We start from the raw sequence: 11,646 nt of genomic DNA on the forward strand, positions 1-11,646 counted from the left end.
ATCATCCCATAATTTTTTTTTTGGAATTCTCTTGTATTGGGAGAAGCAAATTGAGGGAGAAGAATTCTCCCCCACCCCCATACACCTTTCTTCTCTTTACTTGCTGAGGCATGGAGAACTGCGACCTTGCAGTGGCAAGGGGGTTGCGGCAGCATGGAAAATATGCATGCAGAATTAGATGGATTATCGGAGACTTAGGAATCTGCCCGGTCCTGAGGATGTTTTCTTTGATGGTGAAACACACCCACAGTTATTGTGTTGCTACTTTTTCAAGCTAATTGGGGGCAGGCAGGCAAATTCCGGTTAATAAATTACTCTTTAAGCAGTAGCTGTTGAAGAAACATAGAGACAGAGGAAGCTGCCTTATACAGTCTGACAATCAGTCCCATTTAGCTCAGTAATGTCCACACAGGTTGGCAGCAGCTCTCCACGATTTCAGACGGGGACAGTCCCAGTCCTACCTGGAGAATCAGGTTCTGTGATCCCTGACTTTTGGCCCTTCCCTAAAGACCTAGGGACATAGGAAGCTGCCTTATACTGAGGCCATTGGTCCATCTAGCTCAGTATAGTCCACACTGACTGGCAGCAGCTCTCCAGGATTTCAGGTAGGAGTCTCTCCCAGCCCTACCTGTAGATGTTTAGGATTGAAACTGGACCATCTGCATGCAAAGCAGATGCTCTACCACTAAGATACTGTCCTTCCCCTTCCTGTCTCTGTTTGATCTCTTTCCTGCCCCTGCCTCTGCTGCCCCTTCTCACTTCTTCTCTCTGCCTTATCTTCCAGATCCACATGAACCCGAGCCAGTCAGTGTTGAGCTTGGAAGGAGATGACATTGACCGGTTTGACAAGGCCATGCAGCACATAGCCTACCTAAACTCCCGCCAGTTCCCCACACCTGGGATCCGGAGGATCAAGATCACAAGCACCGTGAAGTGAGTTTCCCTTTGGGAGCAAGCCACATGAGATTCGGGGTCGTGGGTTTGAGCCCCACATTGGGCAAAAGATTCCCACATTGCAGGGGGTTGTTGTTGTCGTTTATTCAACTTTTACACTGCCCTATACCTGGAGGTTTCAGGGCGGTTCACAACAAGACCACAACATCAAACCAAAAGCAGTAACCCAATAACCGCCCCCCCAAAGCCACATTCTAAAAGGGTGTTGGATGTCAATAAGATCAACCAAAGGCCTGGTTAAAAAGGAACGTTTTCGCCTGGCACCTAAAGGTGTATAATGAAGGCGCCAGGCAGACTTCCCTGGGGAGAGCATTCCATAGATGGGGTTGGACTAGATTACCCTTGTGGTCCCAACTCTACTCTGTTGTCTTGAAGATGCCTCCACATCTCAGGGGTAAGATTATTATGGTTATCAGAAGAAACGCGTGTTGCATCTGCAACAGCACAACTAGATGCCTTCATCTGCCCTAGCTGCAACAAATTATGTCTCTCTCGTATCGGTCTCTACAGCCATAGAAGGCACTGCAGCCTTTCAACAGTTTGACTTCTCCCCCAAAGGAACACTCTTCCATTGTCTTCCAAGAGAGACAGATGCCAACCAGTTTTTCAGAAAAGTGCCCTGAAGTGTCTTGTGGAAGCAAACAAAAACAACCCAAATTACTCGCTAGCAGCATGCATGAAAGGCAAGCCCAACTCTGCCCGCCCTATTGAAAAGATGAAGGGAAGAAGAGGGTCCCCCAAACATAATCCACCCTCCCAAACTAAGGTGCAGAGGCCTGGGGGGATAAAAATATATTTGCCAAGCAACTGAAAGCACGTAAGGGATGGTACCAAGCGTGTCTTCCTGGGGACAGCATTCCACAGATGAGGAGCCACCACTGAGCAGAGAATGAAGGAGTTCCATAATGGAGGATGCTGCTCTCTTGTTATTTGGACGTGGCACACACACAATGTCCTTAAGAGGAGAACCCTCTGAATGTGCCCACGTGTTTTATCTTTATTTAGAGCGTTTGTGCCCCCCTCTTTATCCGAACCGTGGCTTACCTACAATTAATTAAAACAACATAGTCCTTGCCTGCAGGCTTCCAATCTGCAGAGCATGACACAAAAAGGACAGGGAGGGAGGAGAGGAAAAAGCAAACTTGGGCACCAATTCTTAAATAGTAGTTATAACCGCCATCTGGCATAGAGACAGCTCAGAAGCAGAGGCAGAGCTGATGTGTGGTTTCTAAGATGATCACTGCCCACATTTCAGACAGGCCCTCTTTCTTACACTTAGTCCTATGCTGTGTGTCTTGTCCTCCTGGGATACCACCCTCTCTCCGGCATTGATGGTAACCGGCTCCTGTCACCTTTCCCCCTTTTTTTGGCAGGTGTTCCAACGATGAAGCCTGCATCGCCATCCCCTTTGTGGACGGCTACATCATGGTCCTGCAGCCTGAAGAGCCCAAGATCAGCCTGAGTGGCATCAACCACTTTGCCCGCTCGGCTTCAGAGTTCGAGAGCCCCGAAGGGGTGTCCCTCTTCCCTGAGCTTCGCATCATCAGCACCATCACACGGGAGGTTGAGCCAGAGGGGGAGGGAGATGAGGACCCCACAGGTAAGGCCCAGTCACCTAGCTTGTGCAACACATACATGGGCTAGTAGCCTGGGGGCAGGGTCTGATACAGCCCGTTTTGAGGGATTATCAGAAAAACTTGGTTTGGGGGGAGAGGCTGGGATAGGGGTGGGCAGAGACAAGGTGGGGGAAACAGTCAATGTTTGGGGGAAGGGGCAATGGCTCCTCCAGGTAGGACTGGGAAAGATTCCTTGACTTTGAAACCCTGGGAAGCTGCTGCTGGTCAGTGCAGGCAGAATTGAGCTAGATGGACCAATGGTCTGATTAAGTGTAAGGCACCTCCTATGTCTTAAAGGAAGGGCCGTGGCTCAGTGGTAGAGCATCTGCTTTGCATGTGGAAGATCCTGTGTTCCTTTCCTAGCATCTCCATGAAGGGCTAGTAGAGATTGAAGCCCTAGAGAGCCAGTGTCAGTCACACAGGCAGTACTGTACTAAGCTTGATGCTTGACTCACGTCTAAGGCAGCTTCCTAATGTAGGAAACATTCAAGATTCTAGTCCTGAAGCAAGCCCTTAGGCCAGGGGTAGGCAACCTAAGGCCCTTGGGCCGGATGTAGCCCAATCGCCTTCTCAGTCAGGCCCACGGACAGTCTGGGAATCAGCGTGTTTTTACATGAGTAGAATGTGTGCTTTTATTTAAAATGCATCTCTGGGTTATTTGTGGGGCATAGAAATTCGTTCATTTCCCCCCCCCCAAAAAAAATATAGTCCGGCCCACCATATGGTCTGAGGGTCAGTGAACCGGCCCACGGCTGAAAAAGGTTGCTGACCCCTGCCTTAGGTAAATGGGTGAGCCCTGTGTCTGGCAAAAGCTTGGAAGCAAAGAAGACTCTGTGTGTGTTTTCCTGCCTTCCTGATCTTCTCCTCGCCCTCCCTCTCTCTCCTTTGCAGTCCAAGAATCACTGGTGTCTGAGGAGATCATGCACAACTTGGATACCTGCGAGGTCACGGTGGTTGGTGATGAGCTCAGCCAGGAGCAAGAGAGCTTGGAGGTTGACATGGTCCGGCTGCAGCAGAAGGGGATGGAGATGAGCACTTCCAACCTGGGCATGATCATTACCGGTATTGCACTTTCTTCCTCTGTATCTGAATGTGCTTGAAACCCTAATTGCATTAATAAGGCAAATACCCCAAAGATTAGGGTGGGTCATTAAAAAAAAATGAAAATGTTTCCTCCCTTGATCTTATCTCAGGCGTATGGTATAAACATAGTTAAATTTCAAATTTGGGACAAATCGGTTAATATTTAGACCCTGCTCCTACAAACTGAAATTTTGCCTCACCACGAGTGATAAAAACATAGGAATTTGACTCATTTAATTCTCAGTATGTTAAATTGTGAACTAATAAAAATAAATTTTAGGTTTTATGTAGAGCAATAGCCAGTTCGTCCATTTCGAGTGCCAACCCTCGATTTTAAAGCAGTGAAGTGGCAACAAATGATAAAATGGTCAGAAACTGACACATATGAGCCACCAATAATCAGGAACTTGACAAACAATGAACTGTTAAAATATTGTGACCACTCCATAACAATTCCAAAATTCAAGTGCCATTCGCAAATGGTTGAACGTGCAGTGAAGGAGGTTACTAGAACATCTAGGATACTTATTGGAGAGAAAAGACGTGATGCTACCATCAAAACAACAATGAACAATCGCTCTAAATTCCCAAAACAAGAGACAAAGAAGGACTTTGCACCAAAATAGACGTTTAGTGTAATGCATAAAAGCACATTCTAAGCATGATATAATATGGTGCACTGTACAATGTATATTGTGCATAAGGCATAATTTTATTAATTACACAAAATGTAAGCATTTAGTACAATTTATACCTAAGTAATTAAGTATAATGTGATGTTTTGACGCAACACATAATGAGTGGCGTTTTATTGTTTATGTTTAGTACACCGTTTGCTTAATTGCTCCATATAATTTTTTCAAAACCATTGGTTTTTAATGTAAATTATCAACATGTTTTATCTTAAATAAATGAATATTGCAGAAAATAATAGTATGCAACTATTATTGCTTTACAAAAAAACCTAAAATTTATACAAATTTATACTTTTAACAATATACATCTGCAAAACACATTCTTATTAAATGATCCACGAGTTTGCATAAACCTTTGGAACTGGTCTTTGGTTTTCAGGAGAATTTGTAGGCAAAATTAAGCTCCTCCATTCTCTTACAAAGGTATCTTTGTGCTTTGTTCCTCTTGTGAAAGCAAGAATAAGGCATCCATGCTTCCTCTCAAAGGTGGCTTGATCTCTCATCAGAGAACAGTGGGCTGTATCTAGTGTCAGTCCTGCTTCCATTAATTTCAAGGGGTTTAGACTTAGTTGGAGATAATGCAGTGTGTCTCACTCGTTCATCAGCCAAGACAGCTCTGCCTTAATGGCAGCATTCAAGTGCCACAAGAATCTCCACAGAATAAGCGCAGGGGGCATTTTTGTTAGGCCAGACACGGAGTGTCTGTCCCCTTCCTTTCCACTTAGCTGGGATGTTTAAAGCATTGGTACTGGTTAGATAGGCATATGATTCTGATACGGTAAAGGGCAGTTCTGTGGACCCCTTTAGCACCAGGGATGGAGAAGCCTGTGAACCTCCAGGTGTTGTTGGACTCCCAGCTCCCATCAGCCCCTGCCAGCATGGCCGGGAATCAGGGTCCAAGTCCAGTAACATCTAGAGAGCCACAGGTTCCCCAACCCTGCTGCAAACAAGCCAGGAAGTATGCTATTCGCTGTAGTTTCCCTTTTCATTTGATCCAGAACACTGTGGTTCAACAGCTTTGGAACATGCAACGTCAAACCACAGCTTACTGTCTTGGCTTGCTTTCAACCCATTAACCATAATTTGCTATATTTTTCCAGTTCGGGTTAAACAGGAAACTGCTTAATGGAATACTTCCTCATTTATTCCATTAATTTATTAAAAATATTTCTGGAACCATAATTTATTAAAGTATGGTTTATTCTTATTACATATGTATACATTAAAGACAATGGTGTAAATCCTGCACCTCAATTAACATACAGTATGGAATGTTTAAGGCACCTTATGTAGCTGAAGGTTTTGTATTGGCATTTTTACCTCCCCAGAATTTTGATGTTTTTCATGTTCTTGACAGGTTTCTGCTGTAAGCAGTATTGGGGGCTACATTTCAGGTGGGGTGGGGGTACTTAGGTAGCAGTTTGGATGTTTTGTATAAAAATGCAATTTTTATATATATGAGAGAGCTCCCCTCCAGTCCCCTCACCAGCATTTTGTGTTACCTCTAGGGGTTGATACTATGGCCAGCTATGAGGAGGTTTTGCACTTGATTCGCTACCGCAATTGGCATGCGGTGTCTCTGTTTGACCGCAAGTTCAAGCTGGTATGTTCGGAGCTGAACGGGCGCTACGTCAGCAATGAATTTAAAGTGGAGGTATGTCAGCAAATGTTGGCTTCGGGAGCTCTACAGGGACTCCTAGGGGTGTTCTGAGGAACTGGGCCCATTAGCTGAAACACCAGCCAATGCCATAGAGAGAACTAATGTGCATTGCGAGTTGAAATATGAAGCTGCCTCATGCAGAGTCAAACTGCTAGTCCATCTGCAAGGAGAGGGTGCCCCTTAACATGGCATTTTGTCAGCCATGGTTTTTTTCCTTCTGTTAAAAAGAAGCTGCTAACTGATTCAGAAACACCTTTTTAGTCAATTGAAACAGCAGTTGTCACAGCCCTATCTGCCATACAGAAAATTATATTGGACCCTTTTTGTAGGCTTACAGCTGAACATGAAAAGAGCCTTGCTGATGGGTCTGGCCAAAGGCCCATCCGCTCTGCTATCCTGGTCTCACAGCAGCCAACCACAGGCCTATAAGACAGTACTCTCCCCACTTGCAATTTTCAAAAACTGGCCTTAAGAGGCACCCTCCCTCCAATAATGGAAGTTAGCCCTCGTAGTCATTGTGGCTCATAGCCATTGAAATCCTGGTCCTGAATTTTCCACCATTCTGCTTCATTGGGTGACCCTACTGGGTCCTACTATTATGAGTCGGGTGTATGTAGAAAATTGGATGCGGAAATGAGGGGGCTAGTTTTCACTCAGCTAATCCCAAATTTAATTTTCCCTTTTCTCTTCCCACTCGCCTGTCTTTTGTTTCACCAGGTGAACGTGATCCACACTGCCAACCCCATGGACCATGCCAGCCACATTGCAGCGCAGCCTCAGTTTGTCCAGCCCGTCCACCATTCCTTTGTCGACCTCTCTGGCCACAACCTGGCTAGCATTCACCCAGGATTTTCAGGTAAGGGCTCGTCCTGCCTTGGATGAACCTCCTTTGATGACTGCTCTGTCCCCTCCAACACACTCAGATAAAATCCTCTTCAGAGAGGCTCTTTTGCCACTGAGTAGAGGCAGATCTCTGGCTCTCTTCCCAGAGGTGGCTGATGTATCAGTCTAATTGCATCCGAGCAGCACTTAATGTCTTGGGGGATATGAAATTCAAGTCTCCCTATGAGGCACAGATAGCCTGCTAGATTTCTTTAAAAGTAGCCTTCGTTTATTTTAAAAAAGAAAAAAGGAATCACAGCCTGTTTCTCCTTGAGCTCTCAGGAAAGAGGGAGCTTTTGCTTTCCTTTTTTAAATGATTGCCAACCCTGATGTTGGGATTTCACTGAAAAGGTTACACTGTGTGGAGTTACTTGTGGGCATTCCTTGGCCCCAACACACTTAATACAGCCTTCATCAGCCCCAGGGATGGGAGAAGCTGATGGGAATTGTAGTCCAAAAGATCCAGAGGGCATCAGATTAGCTGAGCTAAGCTTTCTCTGCCATCTGTGAACAAGAGCACATTTTTTTGGCAGTTTCAATAATGGAGAATCAGGAAGAGGCTGGCAGAATACAGTGGTGCCCCGCTAGACGAATGCCTCGCTAGACGAAAAACTCGCTAGACGAACGGCATTCGCTAGCGGAAGGCTGCCCCGCAAGATGAAAAAGTCTGGGGCTGCCTCGCAAGACGAAAAAAAAAATTCGTCGCTAAAAGCGGTTTGCATTGGTGCTTCGCTAGACGAATAATTCGCTCTACGAAGACACTTGCAGAACAAATTATTTTCGTCTAGCGAGGCACCACTGTAATTCACAAACCAGTGAAGGGAGCCCGGGATGGGCATTCATAACCAGAGACTGTGGGTTCCAGTCACCTTTTGACCTCTGCCCCTTAGCAGCCTTGTCATGAGGCTGGGCCTCAAAGAGAACCAATAGCATTGGAAGTTGGAGTGAAGAAGTTAGGAGCAGCTTATGCTTCAGAAATGTAGAGGAGCTGACTGTATGGTTGCATGGGAACTAGTACACCTTTTTGTAACTACATGTTATAAACATGCAAACTGAGCAAGCAGCATTTTGGGGGTGGGGGGTTTCCCATATCACGCACATAGTGTGATTCTCTAGTGCTTCCTTCTCCAAAAAAACCTGAGTAGTCCTAGAAAGATTCCCCTGATCTCCTCACCACTCTGGGTAAGGAAGCACATGGCATGTGCTGCCTGCTTCTTCCTCTTCTGTGACCATCTAACTGTGCAATCTGCCTCTATCTTCCAACCCTCTCCTAGTGGTCCCAAGCACTGCCACTGTTGTGATTGTGGTCTGCGTCAGCTTCCTAGTATTCATGATCATCCTGGGTGTGTTCCGGATCAGAGCTGCCCACCAGCGGACGATGCGGGACCAGGATTCTGGGAAGGAGAACGAGATGGACTGGGACGACTCAGCCTTGACCATTACTGTCAACCCCATGGAGGTAAGGCTTGTGCGGTGTTGTGGGTTTCTCTGTGTGGGTTTCCTCCCCTCCTTTCGCTCTTGCACTTTATCCAAGAGGGCAGGGTACAGATTCCTCTGGGGCTTCATTCTTCAATAGGTGGTCCAAAGTTTGCATCGTGCCTGCTGAGCTTCTACAGCCAGCCCTCCAAGGGGGCCCACCCTTACCTCCCCATCATTGGCGTTCCTCTGCCACCAGCGCTCCAGCATCTTCCTCTGGCTTTTCTTTAAAGGCCTTGTATGTGAGAGGCGGGCCTGATGCTAAAGTTTATGAAGCATTTCACCCTTCACTAATTGATTTGAAAAAGGGTGGTGGTGGAAGGACATCATTTGGACCTCCAGGCCGGTCCTCAGGACTCTTCCCAAGCCACACCCCTCACTGGCTCTCCCTGAGTGCCTTTATCCCTGAATGGAATGCAATCTAATGGGAGCCAGCTCTTGGAAGTTGTACAGGCAAACACACCAGCAATTGACATCTCTCAAACACAAGACATCCATTAAACTGCTGTATCTTGAGGCAACTGAATTTTCCAAAAGAGCCCCTCAACTCGTTCTCTCCCTGAACATTCCTGGCTCCTGGCCAGCATGAAACATCTACTTGGGCTGACCAGACTCTGGAACTCAGCTGCTCTCTCCTTCCCCTGAACAAGAGATTGCCTGTCGCTGGACTCTGTAGGAGAGGTGCATTACCCTGCCTGCATTTGGAGCTGCGTTGGTCTTCGGCTGGAGTCATGGGCTTGTATTTTCTGCCTGTGTGGGGAAGAGCAAGCCAGAGGAGACGTAGAAGAAAGGACTTGGGTAGAAAGCCTCAGAAGTAAAAAACAACAACATCACAATGGGTCATTGCTTGTGGGCTGCCCATTGGGGCATCTGGTTGGCCAATGTGAGAACAGCATGGCCCTTCTTACCCATTTATAAAAGTATTTACCACTCTTTCATTTAAAAAAAATCAAAGTGGTTTGCAACAAAAATGCGTGAAATCAGTAAAACAAAGGTTTAAAACAGGCATCAATTAACTATTGTGGAAATGTGGATTCTTAATTGCCTGCCTAAGCCTGGCAGAATAGAAAAGTTTTCAGTAGGCACTTAAAAGTTGCAACAGAAGGTGCCTTGCATTATTATGTCATATTAGACTACACATCTACTCCGAATATACCCCTTGAATCTAATTGATCTAAGTAGTTGGTTTTTATTATTATTATTATTACTGTACTTATTTATCTCCTGCCTTTCGCCCCTGACTGGGACTAAAGGCAGCATTCACAAACTGAAACAACTCAGATAAAATTCAAAAAGCTAGAATCATATAAAAGGCAGTAAGTAGAAAAGTAATCATTCTCTAATAGAATTAAAACGGTACAAAAGGTAAATCTGTTAAAATACAGATAGCAAACAAGCAGAGCGCTATTCCTTAAAAACAACCCCTGCCCAGTGGCCTCTCTTAATTTTAGCAGGGGCTGCTCCAAGTAGAATTAGCATTGGCTGCAATGCCATTCATCCTTTTTTGTGTCTTTGTTTTCCTTGCCAGACATACGAGGACCAGCACAGCAGTGAGGAGGAGGAGGAAGAGGATGAGGAGGAAAGCGAGGATGGGGAGGAGGAGGACGACATCACCAGCGCAGAGTCCGAGAGCAGCGATGAAGAGGAGGGGGAGCGGGAAGAGGACCAGCAGAACGTGAACAGGCAGCAGCAGCTAGAATGGGATGACTCCACGCTCACCTATTGATCCCAGCTCCTTCCACTGTTGTATGTCTCTCTCTGTCTGTCTCTCTGTCTCTCTCCTTTGTTCTTCTGCCCTAGAAGACTCCGCGGCAAAACCACTCCATCGCTCCTGAGAATCCATGGCGTGAATAGAGTCGCTTGGGCCCCCAGGGCTGACCAACCCCCCCCCCCCCAACCCCCTGTCCTGGTGTCCTGTCTCTTCTTTCCTGGCTAATCTTGCCAGTCAAAATCTCGCACCTCTAGAAATTTATTTAGTACCTATTTCTCCCTCGCCTCACAATGACTGGATTATTTTTTTTTCTACAGTGGTGCCCCGCTAGACGAAAAACTCGCTAGACGAAAGCCATTTGCTAGCGGAAGGCTGCCCCGCAAGACGAAAATGTCAATGGGGCTGCCTCGCAAGACGGAAAAAAAAAATTTGTGCGAAAAGCTCCGCGCTGCATTGCCGCTTCGCTAGACGAAAAATTCGCTCTACGAAGAGACTCGTAGAACGAATTATTTTCGTCTAGCGGAGCACCACTGTACTCTGCAAGGAACTGCCTTGTGCTATCTGTCTGTCTGTCTCTCTCACTCACACACTCCTTGTGTCATCTCATTTAAGGGATGTGACCAGCCCTCTAGTCATTGCACATGCTAGACCATGATTTTGAGGTTTTTTTAATCTTATTTTTGGTCTGGCACTAGGCTTCCGGCATCGTTTCTCATGCTTTCTTGTTGGGGTGGTTGAGTGTAAAAATAATAATAATAATAATAATGCCAGGATCCTTCTCTCAGAAAAAGATTAACTTTTTTTAAACTTTTGGGTCGGATTTATTATTTTTATTATTATTTTGTGGCTTGTTACATCCCTGTGATGATTCTTCTTTTTAAATGCATTTCTTTTCCTCTTCCTGAACTCTAGTGCATGTGTAAAGTGGCAGAATGAGGTTAACTATGTTAGAAGATTTAACAGACTTTTTAATATTTTGTAAATAATCTTGGAATTATGTAATTACGTCATTTGTGGTAGTGAAAACAGGGAAAGTGGGGAGGGGGGACACAAGCCATGCTAGGGCTTTAAAATCAGAAATCATGCCGCATGATGTAATAATGTTTTGGGTTTTCCTCCCCCTAAAAAATTCCTGCAGCAGCAGCATGGGGCAAGTTTAATTAATGTAGAGGAAAAGCTAACGATGATCCAATGGCATTGGATTAGACTGCCATCTTCACTCTGCCCCAACTCTACTGATGGGTTTCTCCCCCTTTTATTTTATTTTTAATATTTCATTGTGGGAGGGGGGAGGCAAAAAGTGATTTGACCATGAAGGCATCTTCATGGACCCCCTCTTTTTCTGTGTCCAACTGTCCTGCCTCTTGCATTCTGGGTCCTGGTCTGTTTCAGTTTTAGAGACAGTAAGGTGGGCTGGCCAGATCACACAATTTCTTTTGCACAAAGGGAGACAGCCCAGTTGGACCACTTGGGCCTGGTGCTCTACTAGTCACAGAGGTGGCTTGGTTGATTGTAAAAGGACAGTGTCGCAGGAAGGGTGCTTCTGTCTTGGCTGCCTGTCTTAAGTTG

At 45.8% G+C, this 11,646-nt stretch overlaps 1 protein-coding gene across 4 annotated transcripts in view; it reads left to right on the forward strand.

Annotated features, from left to right (window-relative positions):
- Nucleotides 1-10,388, forward strand: part of CLSTN1 (calsyntenin 1) — a 58,568-nt gene extending 48,180 nt beyond the window's left edge. For 3 of the 4 annotated variants that reach the window (XM_033156238.1, XM_033156237.1, XM_033156239.1), the window contains 7 exons: nucleotides 785-933; nucleotides 2,328-2,554; nucleotides 3,462-3,632; nucleotides 5,857-6,002; nucleotides 6,726-6,864; nucleotides 8,165-8,349; nucleotides 9,895-10,092. In XM_033156238.1, the coding sequence (XP_033012129.1) occupies nucleotides 785-933; nucleotides 2,328-2,554; nucleotides 3,462-3,632; nucleotides 5,857-6,002; nucleotides 6,726-6,864; nucleotides 8,165-8,349; nucleotides 9,895-10,092 (1,215 nt within the window). Of the gene's footprint in view, nucleotides 1-784; nucleotides 934-2,327; nucleotides 2,555-3,461; nucleotides 3,633-5,856; nucleotides 6,003-6,725; nucleotides 6,865-8,164; nucleotides 8,350-9,894 lie in introns of all 4 variants that reach the window. The other variant, XM_033156235.1, reaches the window with a different exon arrangement.
- Nucleotides 10,389-11,646: the final 1,258 nt, after the last annotated feature.

This window comes from Lacerta agilis, chromosome 8 (assembly GCF_009819535.1).
Source record: "Lacerta agilis isolate rLacAgi1 chromosome 8, rLacAgi1.pri, whole genome shotgun sequence".
Classification (NCBI taxonomy): domain Eukaryota; kingdom Metazoa; phylum Chordata; class Lepidosauria; order Squamata; family Lacertidae; genus Lacerta; species Lacerta agilis.